The 20,618-nt window shown below is 43.8% G+C and overlaps 1 protein-coding gene across 6 annotated transcripts in view; it reads right to left on the bottom strand.

The window, feature by feature from the left end:
• TBC1D1 (TBC1 domain family member 1) overlaps nt 1-20,618 on the bottom strand; it is a 221,123-nt gene that overhangs the window by 60,830 nt on the left and 139,675 nt on the right. For 4 of the 6 annotated variants that reach the window (XM_058546873.1, XM_058546871.1, XM_058546876.1 and 1 more), the window contains 2 exons: nt 19,875-19,994; nt 18,535-18,674 (listed from right to left, as the gene is read on the bottom strand). In XM_058546873.1, coding sequence (XP_058402856.1) covers nt 18,535-18,674; nt 19,875-19,994 — 260 coding nt within the window. The remainder of the gene's footprint in view (nt 1-18,534; nt 18,675-19,874; nt 19,995-20,618) is intronic. The other 2 variants (XM_058546872.1, XM_058546875.1) reach the window with 1 other exon arrangement.

Here is a 20,618-nt window from a genome sequence, read left to right as displayed (position 1 = left end):
AAAATAGAATCAACATATGACCCAGCAATTTCACATCTAGGTACACATCCAAAAGCCTTGAAAGCAGGATTTGGACAGACATTTGCACACTCACGTTCACTGAATCGTTATTCACAATAGCCAAGAGGTGGAAACAACCTAAATATCCATTGACAGATGAATGGATGAACAAAATGTACTATAAGCATCAGCCTTAAAAAGGATAGAAATCCTGTCATGTGCTAGAACATGATGAATCCTGAGGATATTATGCTAAGTGAAACAAGCCAATCACAAAAAGACAAACACTGTATGATTCTACTTATATGAGGTATCTAAAATAGTCACAGAAACAGAAAGTAGAAGGGTGCTTGCCAGGGTTAGCAGGGAAAAAGGAATGGAGAGTTACTGTTTAATGGGTATCGAGTTTCAGTTTTGAAAGAATCAGTTCTGAAGACCCATTGCACAACAATGTGAATATACTTAATGCTATTGAACCATACACTTAAAAATGGTTAAGATGATAAGTTTTATGTGTTTTTACTACATTTAAAAAAAATTTTTTTAATGCATACTCTTAACCAGGATGCTACACTGAGTCTCCAGTCGATCACATCTTTCTGAAATCATACATGACCCCTTTTCCCTCAGGTGGCCAGAAACTATTTGCAGAAATATTCATTACAATGGGAGTTATCAACTAGAACTGAGTTTCACTTTATTCTGCCTCGTGACATACCAAGAAAACAAAGGACCACGAGCTGGAATGATGCAATGGAAAAAAGCTCACAGGGCCCAGTTTTAAAACTCTGGGTGTGCAAGGAAAGAGTATTGATGCAAGTGAAGATCTGAGATTCCAGGATATCCTCCCAAAGGTCACACCAATTCAGAACGCTCCCAGGTCCTGTCTCTCTGCCACACGGAGGTTCTCTCTGGAGGCCTGTGAGGCTTTCCGAGGGCACGCACTTTTGCCTTCTTTAGCCCCACGCTCTCATTCACGATACAACACTGCCTCTCATGGAAGGAGACAGTTACTGCTGGCTCCATTTTATAAAGTAAGGAACTGAGGGGAGGGAGCAGGCCCAAGGTCCTAGAGGTAGGAAGCAACAGTGGCACCCCACAGCCCACACCCACCCACCTCCAGGACTCCTAACCAGGTTGCTCTGCCGTCATCCAATGCCAGGGTGCCGACCCTGGATACTATTCCTAAACACAGTGCAGATGAAGGCTCATGTGGGTATCACAGTCTGTGAGCCTCAGTCTTCCCATCTGTAAAATGAGGCATTGGATTAAGAATCCCTGTTCTTTCTAATATGAAAAGCCCTAAATAATCTAAGTTATCAACAATATCAAGGAGAATTTATTGGGCTCCACAGACTCAGAGTATATCATACTAGGAGTATTAAATAGAAGTATTTAAGCAAACAAAAGAGTCTTTTCACCCTGTGATCCAAGAGTCTGAATCTTGGGAAAAAACCAACAGACACATGCCCAAGACTATGGAGACAGAACACTGCCACTGCAGAAAGAATCAAGTAGCCAAAGGATGAAAATGAAACTATTTCTGACCCACAGTGGGTAGGACGACTATAGATCACAACCAAAGGAGTTGTAGAGGTTGAGGATGGGACGGCCAGGGACTGTGGCAGTGGACTGGAGTTCATATTAATACGGGGTGACTGGAGAAGGCAAAAGTCAAAAGCCCTCCACTGAGAGGCATCTAGGGGCGATGACCCCCGTCATTATACCACTAAAAGTAGACACCACAATGTTTGCTTTTTCCATATCACTGATGTTACTTCAGTAGGAACATTAAAACGTATTAGCAGGAACCTTAAAATGACTTCAACCGCAGAGTTTAAACTTTAACAAGCTATGTTAATTTAGAAACAGAACATACTGATTTGGACTAACCTGTCGATTACAATTTCAAAATAAAAGTTTTTAGTTGTATGGGAAGAGCAATCAGAAGAGGAAATGGGGTGTCTTTTAAGCTACTGGATACAGAGAAAAAGGATCCATTACATTATTTAATATATATTTATATATTATATAATATTTCTTAATGTAACTTATTTTTTTAAAAACATCAATTTCCAAACTATTCTCTGAAACGATAAACATAACATTCTGCAATTATTTTTCTGCTGGAACCAGAGAAATTTGGAATCTCAATGAGCATCAGGCAACAAAGTGTTTTGGGACACTTGAGGCTCTTTCCCAGGGCGAGTAAGCAGGTAACGAGCGGCCCTTGGGAGCAAAGGCATCTGAGGTGGATGACAGTGGGGGCAGGAGGGCCAGGAACAAGAAAAACCCTTCAAATGAAGACCGTGACTCTCTAAGTTTTGGGCTCGATTTATGCAAATTAAGGCTGTCACTTTCTCAAGTCAAATTACTGGTCATGCAAATTAGTAATTCCATAGAAGAAAGGGGGAAGAACATCCTCAAATGATCATCAGTAGTTCAAGCCCACAAGAGAGAGAAGTGATTTTATAATTGAGTCCATTTCCAATAAATCTGAATATAATCATACATTGCTTAATGACGGGGATATGTTCTGAGAAATGGGCCATTACACGTTTTCATCATCAGAGTGTACTTACACAAACCTAGATGGTATAGCCCCCTACACACCTAGGCCATGTGGTACTAATCTTATGGGACCACCGTTGTATATGCGGTCCATCATCGACAGAAACATCAATATGCAGCATGTCTGTACTTGCTACCATCACAATTCACGACAGAAATGTGTTTCTATTTTAACCTCCTATAAGACTAAATATATTTCAAATGTTTCTTTCTTAATTAAAAATTAATTTTTCCTACTATCAAAATGTCACATTATAAAACGGAACAAGAGAAAAGGGGAAAATATCACCTATCACCACACCTCCCCCCGACTTCTGTAGAATATCAGTATTTTCTTTGTATTTTCTTTGTATTTTCTTTGTATCTTTTTCTCCATGTATATAGTTATTTTTTTACATAGTAAAATCTGAGTAGTCACAATAAAATACCCACATTCAGTTAAATATTCCAAAATCATATGTCCTTGTATTCAACAGAAATCAACCACCATCTATGAACCAAACCCTATGCCACGTCCTAGAACTAGAACAAGACGGTGTCCCTGCCCTCACAGAGTTTGCAATGGATTTTAGAAGTGCGCCTCAAACGCTTGCAGTGGCTGGGCAAACTGAAGTGGACGCAGGGGTATGGGAGGCCTCCACAGGGCCGGCTTGCCTCATACCATGTGTCTAAGGTCCACGGTGAGCCCAGTGATGGCCCGCCAGTCTTTCACATTGACCACCTCTGGCTGTGAAGCCACGTGCCAACTATACTGCTCTGAGCATCCCAAATTCTAATGACTGGGTAAACATATTAATCACACTTCATTCCCAGCACAGGAATCTTTGACAGAAGGTCACTCATCTTCTAGCCAAGTACTTCCAGTAAGAAGAAATTTACACACTTTCCCACACACAATTTCACCTACTTTTGGATAACCATTAACTGTTAAAAAGCTAGTGAGCCCCAGTTACTCTTGTTAGCCCTGTCCCGCCCCCCACAGCCCAAATAATATCCCGGGTGGGTCCCCGCTACCATGTTGGTACCATGCTTTTCCTGCCTCTCCCTGGATGAGCTACCATGAGCTGCGCCAATCAGTTGTCAAAACTCTGGAATAAAGCGCAGACTGGCCGCCAGGTAATTGGATGTCTCTGGAGCTAAGAGGTCATACACACTTGGGGCTGGCATGACTGTATACAGTGATGAGCAAGCTGGGAAAGCCGGTGTGCAGAATAAACAGGCGACTGGAAGAAAAAAGAAAAGTTACACGGCCCCAAAGAATGGGAGACTTCCTTGGTTCCTGACAACTGCCTAGTTTCCGGCTCTTACTCTTATCTTTATTGTTACAAGCCTCCTTCTGATGAAGCTGGCTTGAGTTATTTTCTGTTTCTTGCAACCAAACAATCACTGACTAAGACAGCCTTCCACTCATCTGTTTCCTGAGCATTCCCTGAGCACCACCTATACGCAGTGGGCATTTGAGGATAACTAAGGAGCTGAAAACAACTTCTTCTCTCAAGAAACTGGAAACTGGTTGAATGGGCAGGAACAGAACTTAATTAGGGAAAACTAACAGGTTTGGTGATATTCAATCTTGTCTGGTTTAATGGAAAGAGAAGTGAATGCAGATGTGACAACCAAGATTCTAGTCCATTCTGCCACTGATTGCCTGTTTGACCTTAAGTGGGTCCCTTTCCCTCAGTTTCTTCATCTATAAAATAAGAAATTTGGAACAGATGACTTTCAAAGTCCCCATTTGCTTAGTCTTCCTTGAAAGCAGTGGACTCAATACCTTCTACATACCCATTAACGATATTTTTAGAAGCCATGTGGGTTGTAGAAAATCTTGCCTCTGCCCAAAGTTTACCACTTCAGTTAGGAGACAACACAACACGAGCCCCACCCTGAAGGGGAAGTTCTTGTGGTTCTGAGGGACAGTGTCACAGCGAACAGAGACCTCAAAGAATTCACCATCTAGAGCAACTTGTCCAAGAGCATCTGGATGAAGGAAATGTTCTAGAGCTGCATCTACAATATGGTAGCCACATGCGGTTCTTGAGCACTTGAAATGAGGCTAATGTGAGGAACTAAATTTTTTATTGTATTTAAGTGTAATTAGTTTACATTTAAGTTTAAATACCTATAAGTGGCTCGTGGCTACTGTACTGGACAGCACAGATCTAGAGGTCAAGAGAAATAACCCCAAGACAAAGTAAGCAGCTCTCTGACAGGGACAAACATGAACCCTTGAGGAACATCAGGGATGGAGAGGTTGACTACGCCTGAGAGAAAAGAGGAAGAAATGGCGACATCTGAAGTGGCCTGAAAGAATTAGGAAAAGTTTGTCAGTGTTCAAGCATTGTGAGCTGGATATAGAAAGGAGCAGATCAGCAATCGAAACAAAAATCATGGCAGCACAAAGAAACACAGCACAGCAGGGAAAGGTGCAACGTTCTGCGTGGGCAGTGCTGCAGTCTCTCTTGGTTCCCTTCCCCATATCCAGTCTCCCCTCTTCCACACAACTGTGGATATGGTACAAAGTGGCAATGTGCTCAGCCAAAAATCAGTGTCTCCCAGCCTCCCTTGTAGCTATGAGTGGCCAGGTGACACAGTTCCAGACAATGAGACACAACTGGGCCTCTACTAGGGATTTCTACAACAGTTTTGCTCTCTTAGAAAAAGGGAGGGATCACCCTTTCCTCCTTGTTGTTTCTTTCTTTGTTCTGAGGGAAACTGGATGAGAAGTTGAAGGTGGAGCAGCCGTCTTGTGACCATGTGGCATCTAAGAGGATGAGACAGAAAGAGAAGGGGCCTGGCTCACTGGTAACATCATGGAGCCACTGAACCAGCCTTGCTCTACCCACTGTCCAGTGAGAAAAATTAATCCCTCTTTGGTTATGCCAGTGTAGCAAGATTTAATCTCTAAATGATGTCAAATTTGGTATCTGAGGCGAAAGGCTAAAAAATGTGGAATTGGCAGGGCAGAGAAAATCAGGCAATGGGAAATGAGGAGGAATCCCCAACAGATGAATGGGAATCTGGTGACTTTGTTATGTGCTGGTAAAACATCTGGTCTAACCGTACGTAGCCTGCTGTACACTGGGACATACACCACGCATGACTGAGACTGTAGTGTCAGGAATAATGGAAGAAAACTTCTAGAATGTGGTGCATATGGGTTTCTCTAAGGGACAATGACGAACTCAAACCACACCAGCCATTCTGCAAGCAGCGATAGGAAGAAATACCACTCTGTGAAAACAGCTATCCGCCTATGACCCCTAATCTAAGTCCCACAATTTGAAAGCTTGCGGAGCTGAAAAAGCCAACTGTTTCTACCCCCCACCCCTCAACACAAGCCTCAGCAGGAGACAAGGCTGGTGCAAACAAACTTCCCCTCAGTAACGGTTTGGGGAAGATGATGTTGCAAAAAAACCAATTCCAAAAACCAAACCCACAGAGGTTAGACTATAACCTCTCATCACCAAAACTGCCATTCATCAAAAGTTCTCAAGCTAACACACCTGGACAGGAATGAACCACAGTACTTCAACTTTCTGTGGAAAACCTATTATTCTCTCAAGTATAAAATACATAGTTTGGTACTACAAATTATTTTCAGAATTATATAAAACCACAATTACAGTGTTCCTACTTCGGTAAATGATGTTTAAAATCTCGTTAGTGCTCATTTTGTAAATATTTTCATTTACAGAAAAGTGATAAAACAAATTTACTTGGAAAAAATCCATTTAGAAAGCATTTTAATGCATCCCTTGGCTTTATCTCAGGATCTTACAAAATCAAGAGTTCACTGGGCGTGCCAACAACTGTAATGCTGGGATCGCTGGCTCACGTCCGGTGGGAACACACAGCTTCGCCACCTCCAAGAGATATACGTTCTTTCATTTAAATAAATTAACAGAAACAATTAAAGTAGGAAGATTCTAATTCTGTTTAAAAAAACTAGGATTACCAATAAATAATGCCCCAAATGTGTGCTGTATTAGCAAGGGTTAACATTTAATTCTAGAATACTTCCAAGAATTGTTTTTTCACTCTAACACAGCCTATCACCACATGAACACTAATCTAAGCGAGTAAACCAGTCAAAACTCTTGAGAATTTATTCCTAAAACTGTCAATAGTTCATTACTGGGACTAAGAGACTGGGTTTACAGTCAAACCCACTTGATGTGAATCGTAGCGATGTGAACTAAGCTCTGTGGGCACTACGGCACACCATTCAATCTTTGCAGCCTCATCCCAAAAATAATGGGCAGTGGTACCTACTGCATGCAGTGGATGTGAGAATTATCACCTAACTGTGTAAAAGTGCAAACACTAAATGCTTAATACGTGACAGGGATAATTACAACGGCTATTATTAATATTTGATTAGTTTTACTGCAAAGAAAATAGGATTTGTTGGCTGTTTCATAATCTGCCATAGAACACATTTCCAATTTTCAATCCATTGTTTATTTTATTAACAACCACTCAAGGCTTTTTGGGCCGGAGTTTAAATCACAGTAGGATTTATCCCTGCCTACCAACCGCTATAGCTTGAGAAATTTGGGGGGCCTCAGAATGTGGTCCCCAAATCTGCAGCATCAGCATCACCTGGGAACTTGTAAGAAATGCAAATTCTCAGGCTCCACTAAGAGAATTCCATCTCTAGAATCAGAAACTTTAGGGGTGAGGTCCAGTGACCTGTGTTTCCACAACTCCTCCAAAGGATTCTGGGCACCCTCAGCTTGAGAAGAGCTGAAAGAAATGTAGCCCTGGGCCAATGCCACTACCTGTGGCCCTCCGTCCCCTGGGATGGGGAGAGCCGTGGGAACCCTGATGGAGGATTCCCTCATCCCCTGCCTTCCCAGGCACTTCTGAGAGCAACGCCAGAGTCCCCCCCACCCTCCTTCTCACCCAGGAGAAGAAAAACCAACAAGGCAGGCAGCAGGGAAGCCTGGTACTGGGGGACCAAACCTCATCCACTCGCCATGGCCTAACCATCTTCATGACCAGAATCACAGGTGACAACTCAAAGCTCCCCAGAGAAGGACGTTCCATGCCAGCTCACCCTTAAAACCCTTTCTTAACATACATCCACACAAAAACATGTACATGAAAGTTCAAAGCAGCATTATTCATAACAGCCAACAGGTGGAAACAACTCAAATGTCCATCAACTGGTAAGTGGATAAAGAAAACGTGTTTGCAGTCTATATGTATATACAGTGGAATATTAATTGACCATAAAAAGGAATGAAGCACTGAAACGCTACGTGATGAACCTTGAAAACATTATGCTAAGTCAAAGAAGCCACATACAAAGGACCACATATTACACGACTCCATTTATATGAAATGTCCAGCTGAGCAAATCTACAGACAGAAAGTATAGATTAGAGGTGTCTAGGGTTTGGGAGGGTTAATAGAAAGTGACAGCTATGGGTTTCTTTCTGGGAGGACAAAAAAGTTTTAAAATTAGATTGTGGTGATGGTTGTACAACCTTGTGAATATAGGGGAAAAAAATGTATACTTTAAATGGGCAAACTGTATAGTATATGAATTATATTCTAATAAAGCTGTTCTTTAAATAAAACAAACCCTTCCTGCCAAGGACCCCTCCTCAGAGCTAATCTAACCTCCCTGGCAGTACTGTCCCAGAAGAAGGCTGTGAGAAGGCTGCAGGGCAGCAGTGCACAGCTGGGAGGAGTGCTGGGAGGGGGTGAGGCGAGCAGATACCCAGGGCATAATATTTAAGGCAGCACTCATTCTCAGGACCATGTACATTCAGGGTCAGCACTTGCAGGGCCCTGAAAGTGAGTGCCTCCTTAAATTTTGCTTGCCTCACCCGGGGAGTCCTGCCCTGATTCTCAGGCTGCTTCAGGTTCAGATGTGTCTACAGATTTTATCCCCCTGAAAACAGTTTCAAACTACTTACCATTCTCTTGCTTTATAAACTTCAGTGGCTCCCTAGTGCCTACAGATTATAGTTCAAAGGTGACAGATCAAGATCTTCCACCTTGGACTTTGATCCTGTGGGCAAGCAGGCACAGAATGTGGAGTCAGATCAGCCCACAGGAGCAATCCCCTGACGGACTGGGCACTGTGTACAGGGATTCACACCCAGGCCATCTGCCTCCAGGGCCGCCAGTGCTGAAGCCCTCAGCTCTCTACTCCTGTAGCCTTAGCACCAACAACCTTTAGCTCTAGCCCTGGCACAAATATAAGGACTGTTTAAACACCAACAGTTAACTAGGAAAAGCTCAATCAATGCTAACTTACAATTGTTAACAGGCACGAAAATAGCAAACTGAGGTCAAATCTTGCCCTCCACTGTACCAGTGTCTGCAATGACGTGCCAGGAAGCACAATAAAGGGAAAAAAATCCAGTAGCTTCCAACTATAGAAAGCCACGAACAGTCAGGTTCATGGCTTGCAATATTTTATCTTGAACTCGGTCTTTATTCACCACAGAAAAGCAAAGTTATATGGAAAGTAGATTAAGAACCATCTTAAAAAGCCATGTGTCTCTGGCAATCAAAGACTACTTTTCTCTTCCTTGTTTGCTCACTCTCTGAAACCCTGCAGAAAAAGAAAAACCTCTGGATTTCAGAAGGTAGCTCTCCATTCAAATAAGGTGTAAATGAGCAAGGAAGATACATACTGTAACAAAACAAAAACAAAAACATGAAGAAAGCAAGCACTTTTACGGGATGGGAAAGAAAGCAGGGCCATCGAGACAGGGGGCAACACTGCCACCAAGTGGTGACAGTGTCTCAAGTCACCCTCTGATGTCTAAACCAGCGGTCTCACACGGGGCAGCCATCAGAATCTTCTAGGGGTGTTTAAAAAGAAAAAAACAGAATTTATGCTAAGGCCCCCTCCCCACCCACTGACACTACGAGGCAGAGAGCAGAGGGCAGGTGCAGCCTGTATGTTAAAAATCTCACCAGGTGACTTTGGTGTCCAGTGAAAGTCCAGAACCCCTGATCAGAACAAAAGGTCCTACAGATGTCACTATGCTTATATGTTCCAGTCAAGTTTTACTCGTAGTTATTCTGCCTACATCATTCATTAACATTTCCTAATGGTATATATATTCTTGAAAATTTAGCTACGTGCAACACAAATCCTAGTCATACAACAGTTTCTACATTTTTCACAATATAAAATGGTCATTATAAAGATTCAGATTATATTCCTTAGTTGTGCCATTACTATTCACATCTAATCTCTACTCCAATAGACTTAACCTTATCATAAAGTAGGCGTATTGGCACAGCTATACTCACAACACAAAAACCCTCTGAACTTTAGTTTCACTGGACTATTTGCTTCTATACAATGGGTTTCAAATCAATAAACCTTATCTAAATTAGATGGGCTTTCCTTTTTTTTAACATGACATGTAAAGTCTGAATGTGTCTATTGTTGGTGAAAACTGTAAATGCACAATGTAATCTGAAATGCTTAAATGAAAAGCATTAGACTGAGACTAAAATTGTTCCTTGGCTCACAGAGGTAAATCAGGGGATTTCTCCCTATTCCATAGTTGAGAGTGACCTAAAAAATTATTTCTTAACAACAAAGAAGTAGCTTCTGTATGATACATTAGGAGGAAAAACTGTGGAGTATTTCTACTACAAAATGTCTTGTCAGAAGTTCATTTTCAGCATTTTTTGCAGGCTGACAATGAGGTCAGAGCCCACAGCTAAGAAAACAAACACCTGCACACCTCTGGGCCCTGCGCCTCCCAAGAGACAAAGCTGCCCTGGGAAACAAGACGGCAGGAAGGAGGCAGAGCACCATATGTTTGGTTTCATTTAGCACGTTATCAATTTTTCTGTACTCCTATTAGCACGTTTTTTTTTTTTTTTTTTTTTTTTTTTTTTTTTTTTTTTTTTGGTGAGGAGATCAGCCCTGAGCTAACATCCACCAATCCTCCTCTTTTTTTTTTGCTGAGGAAGACGGCCCTGGGCTAACATCGGTGCCTATCTTCCTCCACTTTATATGGGACGCCGCCACAGCATGGCTTACCAAGCAGCACTTCGGTGCGCGCCCGGGATCCGAACCAGCGAACCCCGGGCCGCCGCAGCGGAGCGCGCGCACCCAACCGCTTGCGCCACCGGGCCGGCCCCAGCACGTTTTTTTATCACTGCATTTTCCCCACCAGATTCTCTCCTTCTCCAGACAGCACAAATCTTCTCAAAAAACGCCACTGATGACCCAGACTTATCTGAGGTCTGAGACACTAGGGTGACTCCTTGGGTCCTCACAGTGAGGCAGAGCAGCAGAGAGGCACAGGAGTCCTGGACTAGGACTGGAAGGTCTGGCTGGCTTTACCACAGCTGCTTATTCTAAGCCCTTGCTACTCACACTGGATCAGCATCATCAGCATCACTGGGGAGCTTGTCAGAAATAAATGGAGACCCTCTGGACCCACCCAGACCCACTGGATCAGAATCTGCCTTTTAACAAGACCCCAGAGGACTCCAAACACGTGCAGGTCTGTGAAGTGCTGCTCTAGACCATGATCTGGAGAGAGCCACTATGCCTACGGGTGTGTTCACGTCTTCACCTGAGGGGTGACAGTTCCACCTTTACCTGCAGTGCAGGCCTACGGTCGGCTCAACAGTGGGAAGGCTCTGAAGATGAGAAAGGCTGTCACCCAGATATCAGCATCACTATCCCCCACTCAGAGAAACACCATGCCCTACAAATGCAGTCTTAAACTCACCGAACCTTCAGCAGCTGTGGTCTATAGCCCATTTAACAGCACCCTCATAATACGACCCTCCATCGAGTTTATAGTTTACCAACTGCGGGCCTTTCACATACTCAGCATCTCACAAAGCTTCCACCCAAAGAACCCTAAACCAAAGGAGAGAGAATGCATTTCCCTAGGGTTTCTGGGGCGACGGCCATAAGTGGCCACCCAAACTTAAAGCATCACTGAAGCCTTTGCTTTAAATTTAAACCACCATGCAGCTTTTAGTATTCTATTTTATCATATACCTACATTTGTTTTATTACAAAAACATTTGCCTTGCCAAGTCTTTAAGTACAAATCAGTGACTCCCCTAGTTAGTGTATAATTTCCCTTCAATGGAGTGCTGCTGTGCAGCTGACCCCCGTCTAAGAAGCAGAGATCTCCCCTGTGAGCTTCAAAACGAAACCATCCCTCCCAGACTTTGCTAACTTCAAGTGGGAATTCCTACAAGAAGACCAATTGGTCTCTGCTGAATTAAAAAAATAAAACAGTCTGGGATTTGGGAAGGTTTGTGTTGTTCCTACTAGACATATATAAGTAAATTTCTAGACAGAACTGCCTAACTACTTCAGATAGGTCTCCAAAACATAAAATCCAGATTCTTGCAACTTAACGATTTCACAGGGCTGTGTATATAGAAAGTTACACACACAGAGTAAATGACAGGCTGATTTTGAGATAATATTTGCCCAGTCTAATCTCTCCACCTCTATCCACACTACCTGACTGTATTTTCCTCTCTTTTACACTATATTTAGTTGGAGCACCACTGCTTACTCACTAACACTCTTGTTTCCAGGTTTTAGCCAATCTATAAAAATCAGAACCCCAAAAATTACAGAAAATTCTATTTCTCCTTCATCTGTATCCTTACTGCTATGCAAACACCATGGTTTCTAAATTACTGGTGGTTTATTTTATTAGTATTTTCCAAATGGGATGAAATGGACAGGACAGTACAAATATCCTTGTCTTACTTTTCCACCTTGAGGAAAAGTTAAAAGATTTCCTGTCTAACTCAACTTTGCATTGCCAGAATATAAATGCAAAAGAGTCACAAATAGTGACCCTGAGCATCCGAAACGTTTTAAAAGGCACTGTTAAGTGTTCGCTACAAGCACACTTTCATGTCCTTCATGCCCAAGTCAGAGGCCGAGTTCACAGGCCAGAGGCACAGACACCTGGGCTGCCCACGGGTCACGCCCCTCAGGCAGGGCAGGAACAGAGGCCTCGAGCCATCTCTAGCAGCATACACTCTGCTGGGACCATCTGGCCACAGCAGGGACCTCTGGGGCCCTAAGTGCCTGAGGATCTGGAGGTCTCGCAGTGGAGGGGAACACACAGAGAGCTGAGATGTGATCCAAATGGTCACGGACCACAGTGGAAGGCGCTGGCATCTCTGCTATCTAAAGACAGGGAGCAGACAGTGGCAGAGGATGAAAATGCTTGATTTAGGAAAAGAAAACTCACAGATATTAAGAAATCACCCTTCCTCCCCTGCACACTCCAGTCCTAGTGCTAACATGCAAGGAGCGGGGACGACTGACTGAAGTGACCACAGCCTAGGCCTGCGTGCAGGTCAGTGCGCGAGCTCTGGGGCACACAGACCCACGAGCTCCAGTCCTGCCTCTGTCGCCCACTAGTTCTGTGGTTTGGGGAAAGTGATTTAATCCACTGCAAGCCTCTACTCCCTCATCTGTGCAATGGGTATAATAAAAATGCCAACCTTCATAAGGTTGACTGGGAATTAAAGGAAATAATTCATGTCAACACTTGCCATAAATAATGGCATAAGTGGTTATTATTATACCAATTCAGACTCTTAAATGCTTTTATTTTCTCTTCTCTCTCTCTCTCATATACAGTTTGTTATTAGTGCCGTCAATTCCAATTCCCAGTGACTCTGAGTACAATACAGTGGAACCCTGCCTGGTCTTTTTGAGCAATTCTCTCACCTTCTGGCACTGTATCAGACAGTGCTCTGCTGCTATTCATAGAGTTTTCATGGTCAATTTTTTCAGAAGTGAGCGGCCAGGTCCTTCTTCCTAGTCTGTCTTAGTCTGGAAGCTCTGCTGGAACCTGCCCACCATGGGTGACCCTGCTGGTATTTGAAATACCAGTGGCATAGCTTTCAGCATCACAGCAACATGCAGCTGCCACAATATGACAACCAACAGACAGATGGAGTGGTTCCCTGACCAGGAAACGAACCCAGGTCATGGTAGTGAGAGCATCAAAGAATCTTAACCACTAGATCATGAGAGCTGGCATACACAGAGTACCTACAATATAATCAAAAAATTCAGACTGCATTTCTTAATTCTGCAAGAGTAGAAAGAACAGCCTATAGAGAAAGAGGAGGAGGGAGTTAAGAAACCACTAATGAACAAAGACTAAGCTTGTAAGAATCTGAGAATTTACCTGCCTGCCTTTAAAAGTCATAAAGCCTGTGTGGACTGGAGAAACCTGATGATAAAGACAATGAGTAAGTAAATGCTGGAGTATGTTACAAGGAGATAAGTGCTATGGAAAAAATCAGGATAAGGAGATTAGGAATGTCTGGTGGTAGGAGGGGGAGGGTGCAATTTGAAATAGAGAGCTAGGAGAGGCCTCATTGAAAAGGCCATTTTGGGGCTGGCCCGGTGGCGCAAGCGGTTAGGTGCTCGCGCTCCACTGCGGCAGCCCAGGGTTCACCGGTTCAGATCCCGGGCGCGCACTGACACACCGCTTGTCAAGCCATGCTGTGGCAGCGTCCCATATAAAGTGGAGGAAGATGGGCATGGATGTTAGCCCAGGGCCAGTCTTCCTCAGCAAAAAGAGGAGGATTGGCAGACGTTAGCTCAGGGCCAATATTCCTCACAAAAAAAAAAAAAAGAAAAGAAAGAAAAAGCGATTTTAAGCAATGATCTGAAGCAGGTGAGGAAGTTTGGGGAAGGGGGTGTGGGAGGGGCCATGGGGGAAGGGATATAGGGGAAGAGCATCCCAGACAGAGGGAACAGCCCATGCAAAGGCCTCAGGCAGGCCTCATGTGTGGTGAGAGCAAGGGGCCCCAGAAGAAGTCTTCATCAGAGAAGACAGGTGGACGATGTACCATGACATTCACCTAGTGCTGCTGCATAGGGGTCTCTGAGGACACCTTCCTGCAAGAGACGGTGGGAAAACCCAGAGCAGCTGAACAGTGTGGGGCCTGAAGAATTAGTGATGATTATGGACTAGGAATAGGAGAGCAGTATCACTGCAGGGCCTGCTGTGTGTGGCATGTTTGTCAATCAATCACAGACACAGGAGGCATGGCTCATCAACATTACACAGCTCTCTACAACTGGTTATCAGAATTGAGCTTCAAAACCATCCCAAAAGGACTGGCCAAAATCGATGCTGTAATACTTCACAGGCACAAACTGCTTGGGAAGAGGCTTAAAAAAACCCTACTCAAGTGCAGCTAGAAATCAGTCCAATTTTTAAGCAACAGTTCATGCCTCAAAGGACAAGATACCATAAGAGCCAAGAACGTGAGTTACTTACTTAAAGCAGAAACAGACTAGGAACGAGAACAGTGGCAGGAAGAGGCGGTAAGGGCCGGAGACGGCGGGAATGCTGTGCTGGGCGCAGGGTTCCGCAGGGACAGAGTGTGTTCAGAGGACAGGGCTCTGACTAGAGGGGACCCAACAGCAAAAGTGTGCAAAGGCAAGGAACCATGGCAATTAGCCAGGAGAAGCACTGTAGCGGAAGCAGCGGCTTCTGTGACCCTCTGCCACCTGAAGAACAGGAAGTAGCAGCACATGTGTTCTGTGTGGCTTCAGAGACCAGAGCGGAACAAAGCGATGGAATGACAAGGGACAGGATTTGGCTCAATCTAAGGAAGTTCATTTGAATTGTATCATTACACATTGAAATACCTTATGGCACTTCAATCTCCACAACTCTCTGTGAGGTACTGCCACGCCATACTGGGGCACTATTTTTAAACACCGAAACTCCACTTCTGGTGTTACTGCTCTTCTGTTGTTTCAGCCACAAATCACAGCTCAGTTCCCCCTCCGCGGCCTCCCTCCGGTTCCTTCCCCTTCCCCCCTCAGCCCATGCCCACCCCACCCCCTAACAGGACCTGGGAGGAAGAGCCCTCTGCAGCAGGAGGGCCTCTCCAAGGCGGCAGGGGAAGAGTGCGGCACGGCCATCCCGCTCACGCTGCCAGCAAGAGAAGTCACAACCCTGGCCACGCAGCACAGCGGCTCCGCCACCAAGGGGCTCCACGCAGCAGGAGACTGGCAGAGCGGCAGCTCCACGGCGCCCCCATGTGGAGGGGCTGAGGCAAGAGAAGCAGCAGGCAGAGTACCAGAGGGACTTCCACACCATGGGAGGTGACCTTACACTGGAAACGTCCGCTTCACTAATTTTCTTTCTAATCTTATGAATTCTGAACACTTTTAAATAAAATGTCAGTAAAAACATCAAGCTCCCTTATCTCAATCAGTGTGGCAAGAGGCATAATTAATGCTATGTCATAGGTGAGAAATTTAGTTTAGACAGCTTGTGCCAGTTCACGGCTCCTAAGAAAAAGCTGGGATTTGAGCGCCATCACTCTGCTCCTGCTTTCAGAGGAGGCCACCGTAAATGAGCTCTAAATTCCTTCCCTAAATTCAACACTGTGACCACCTTAGACCCTCCCACGCTGAAGAAGAGGCTAGCTCTCTGCTTTCCTACCAATATGCGAGTGATTCCAGGGGACCTCATCAGGCGGACGTTTGGGTCCTCTTCTGAGTATTATTTTGAGTATCATTTCCAGCAGGGGAGATGGACAATACCAAGTGCTCTGTTCTCAGTTCCCTGGAGACCATGCTGCCCAGGGTCCAGGGTATCAGCAGGATCTGCTCAGTGCTCCGGCCCCCGGGGCAACAACCAATCATCCCATCTCATTCACTGCAAACTTCTGCCCAACAGTGTCAGCTAGCCCAGAACTCACCAAAGAACCTGTCAACTGCAAATATCATAAATAAGAATGCACTTTGAATTAACTATCCATCTCTTACAATATTCCCAGACTAAACCAATTAAAAAGAAAAGCTTCCAAAAAGAGAATGCGGACACAAGGTGGCTCTCTTCTTCCTTCTCCTTCCTCGCACTTCCACTCGCTGGGGCGACACGGGATCACGTCCTCTCACCCGCCCACACTGAACTCGACTCGCACATTCTAGCTTGGGGTTCTCCAGAGAAGTAAACATTTGCCAGCGCTGACTAACCTTCTGACTCGGGTCCTCAGACATGGACTGGGAGACAACAGTGTCCATCCAGAAAGTTGCTACACTTCAGCACGCAGGAAAAGAACGACCCTGGGGTGGGGCCTGGAGAGATCACCAGCATTTCCTCAGAGGCCAGAGCTCCAAACAGGAGCACAGCCCCCGGGGCTGTGCACTGTACAAGCCTGGTGATTTCTACAGCCACCAGCCCAGAGGACTCCTTGGCTAAGAAGTTTAAAAAGGAGGGAACTAGGTCACACAATATAGCCATTGGACACCACTAGACAATCTACAAAAATGAAATCTTTAAAACTAAACTTTCTAAATTGAAATAACTCAATTTACTGAAAGTTTTTAAACAATCTCACCTAATTTATAAACGCAGTCTTTCTAGCGTTCTTCTCTTTGTCATTGCTCCTACTGGGGACTACAGTATAGGAAGCTTTACACCAGTGCTCCAATCTCAATAATGGTAACAAGAGAATGTGATCACTTTACACTGGTTTTCAAAATACTTTCACATTTATAATTTAATATAACTTCAGACGATAGGATAAGCCAACATTACAATAACCGTTTTACAACTGAAGGAACTAAGAGTAAATGAAGTTAGAAGATTTACATCACACAGCGAACTGAGCCCAAATCAGGCTGTTGTTTAATGTGACAGAGGATTCATTTTTTAAATTAAATATTAAGGAGAACTCTGGGGGAGAGAGGCAGGGAAAGGGGAGAGAGAGAGAGAAGAAACAAGGGAGAGGGGAAGGGGTGAGGAGAGCGAGCGGGGAGAGGTCCTCCAACAGTGCCTCCCTCCCCCCAGGCAGGTGCATGGAACCCAGTCTGAAAACTCATGGATTAGCCTGTGCTGCTTCCTGAGAGTCGTACAGAAGTGTGTCAAGGGACGAGGGTGAATCCACACTACACGCAATCTCCTCAGATTCAGGTAATCTCTGGAGTTCTAGTGTTTGCTTTGTTTTTTTAAGGAAAAAATGTTTCCTGATTAAAGAACATTACAGAAAGGAATTATCTGCTATTGAAAGTTTATGATATCACTGGGCTGAGAGAAGTCTTAATTTTAATCAGAACTGCATTTCAACTCCTTTTTTACATTATAACTCAACATAGGAAGGCCTAAAAACAGACTTCAGCACATTCTGTACTTACTTAGGGGGGACGAGAAGGAAAAAAGGGCATAAGATAGTCCTCAGATGACACCAGACTGAGTGACAGCAACTGACCAGGCGCGGGGCATCACATTGAGAGCAGAGTGCTGGGATCGGGGGTACCTCTAAAACTATACCATGCGAAGGCAGTGCGCAAACCTGCGCTGAGACTGCAGACAGGGAACACAGACAAGCTTGGAAACACACTGCAAAGGGAAGGAGGGAAGCGGGGGTGTCAGGCTGAGCCCCTCAACATTCCCATGGGCAGGGTGGGGAGGCGGTCACGAAAGCTTAGCAGAGGCGCCATTTTTAACACAAGGTGTTGCAAGCTGCTGAGCCCTGGCAGAGGTGTTCCTGGAATTTGGGGATCCTCTGGAAACACTGTCATTTGAGCTTCTTACCCAAGGAGTTTTCAAATCAGGGGACGATTTTGACTTGAAATCTCATTTAACCTCTTCTTCCACCAAATGTACTTTTTTTTTTTTTTTTGGTGAGGAAGATTAGCCCTGAGCTAACATCTGTTGCCAATCCTCCTCTTTTTGCTGAGGAACATTGGCCCCGAGCTAACATCTGTGCCCATCTTCCTCTACTTTATATGTGGGACACCCGCCACAGCATGGCTTGATAAGTGGTATGTAGGTCTGCACCCAGGATCCGAACCTGCAAACCCCCGGGCCGCCGAAGCAGAGTGTGCAAAGCTAACCATTACACCACCGGGCCAGCCCCCCACCAAATGTACTTTTGTTACAGGTAAAACTCATGCCAGAATCTAGCAGTTTCATTTCTGCTAGGGGTGGGCCTTACCGTCATATCTACTGGGAGAATCGCATGCTTTCTGGGGGGTTGCCACTCGAAGGAATATCTGTTGCCTCCACGAGTGTCTCCGTGTCTTTATAGGGGTCCCACTGGCATCGCCGAGATGGTTGGCTTCAGATTCAAAGTCCCTAAAATTATAAGATAATTAATTTATGACTGGCAGGGAGATATAAACAGGTATTTTAACTTGACTTTTTTTTTTTTAACAGAGCACTAAATTATAAATTATCTCTGTATGAGCAAACATAATTATATAATCACAAATGTCAAATCAGGCTCACGGTGGGTCAACACTCTGAAAGGACTGCATTCTTACAGGATATTTTTCATGAAAAGAGCAAAATTACATGCCCTTAATTTATTTCTATTGTAAAAGATATTAAGAAATAGACTCCACAGATCATTAGCTTCCAATTGGGCCTCCCTTGGTGCCACTTTAGAAAAGAGAAACTGCCAAAAGGGGGCACTGCCACCAGGGCCGCCACCTCCCCTAGTATGTGTTTGGGAATATTTTTCCAGCAAACGCCTGTGTCTCCATGGACCACCACAAAAAATGAAAAAACTTAAATTACACAGAACCATCAAGGCAATAATTATGCGGTCACTTGCTGATGGTTGTCTTTTTGCGGTTTTTTTTGGTGAGGAAGATTGGCCCTGAGCTAACCTCTGTGCCCATCTTCCTCTATTTTGTATGTGGGTCGCCGCCACAGCATGGCTTGATGAGTGGTGTAGGTCCACACCCAGGATCGGAACCTGCAAACCCTCGGCCGCCAAAGCAGAGTGTGCCGAACTTAACCACTATGCCACTGGGCTGGCCCCAAGGATGATTGTTGTAACATGTGTATTTTTAAAACTACAAAACAAAGAATATTTATCAATGTACATAAATATAATCTCTAATCATTAATTTTCTTCCTATTCACAGGACAACTTGGGGAAGCCCTAATTTACACTCGAGTATATACCCACAACTAAGCAATCATCCAAACTTACAGATCAGATATCCTGACTTAACTATGACAGCCACATGCACTACCCAGAAAGACTGCTATCTCGTAGAGAACTGGTTAAGACGTTCTTTAATCTTCTGAAGATAACACCACATTAATAAACTAATCCTAGTCAAAAATGGAGAACAGGTTGACTGCACATTCTTAAAAATGACAATCAGTAAGAAAAAAGTATAAGAAAGAAGATACAATAGATTTAGCTAAAATGATTTTTCAAATGGCAAAAGAACCTCTTCTTTTAAATGGCTTCAAATCCCTGTATATCTAACAATAATTCAACACTCTACCCAGGCTTGATATATCTAAATTAAACCCTACCTTTTTGTGTTCATAAAGTCAGAGGTGTTATTTTCATCTACAGGAGCCAGAAATTTTAGAAAATTTGGCACAGAGGAAGAAGAATGAAGTTTTTTCCGCAGGGCATTACGGTAGGAGATGCTGAGAGTTTGGTTGAAAAAAGAGTTTAGGATCAAGAAACACAAATACACAAAGTATAAAACATAAGCTTCAAAATAAAAGAAACATTTTAGTTTTAATGCTAAGAAAATTAAACCAAGTAAGAAATTAAAAATAGTTTACAAGTGAGATTTAACTTTCATTTTCAGTCATTAAAACTCCACTTTAAGTGAATGGAATCAATGAATTAATTGAAAAACATCAATTCAATCAGTTACGCAAGATGAATAAATTCTAGAGATCTGCCATACAATGTATATTGTGCCTACTGTTAACAATACTGTGTTGCGCACTTTGAAAATTCATTAAGAGAGTAGATCTCATGTTGAGCATTCTTAACAGAATAAAATAAAAACAAAACAACAACAAAAAAATCAGTCCATCTTCCAAAACGACTCTTCCTTTCAAACTGGAAAAAATAACTTTCCTAAATTAACGAGGAAGATTCTGACATGGCACAACTTGCGGTGTATGTGATCAAACACAGTGTTGTTAACCTGTGTGTGCGTACTACGGCAGGGGAATGAGAAAATAAGTACATAAAAAATGGCTTGCCATCAAAATCTGTTTTCATAATAATTTTGAGAAAATTAATCAACAGTAAAA

The sequence above is a fragment of the Diceros bicornis genome, chromosome 8 (genome assembly GCF_020826845.1).
Source record: "Diceros bicornis minor isolate mBicDic1 chromosome 8, mDicBic1.mat.cur, whole genome shotgun sequence".
In the NCBI taxonomy this organism is placed as follows: Eukaryota; Metazoa; Chordata; class Mammalia; order Perissodactyla; family Rhinocerotidae; genus Diceros; species Diceros bicornis.
This window is presented reverse-complemented; position numbering and strand designations above follow the sequence as displayed.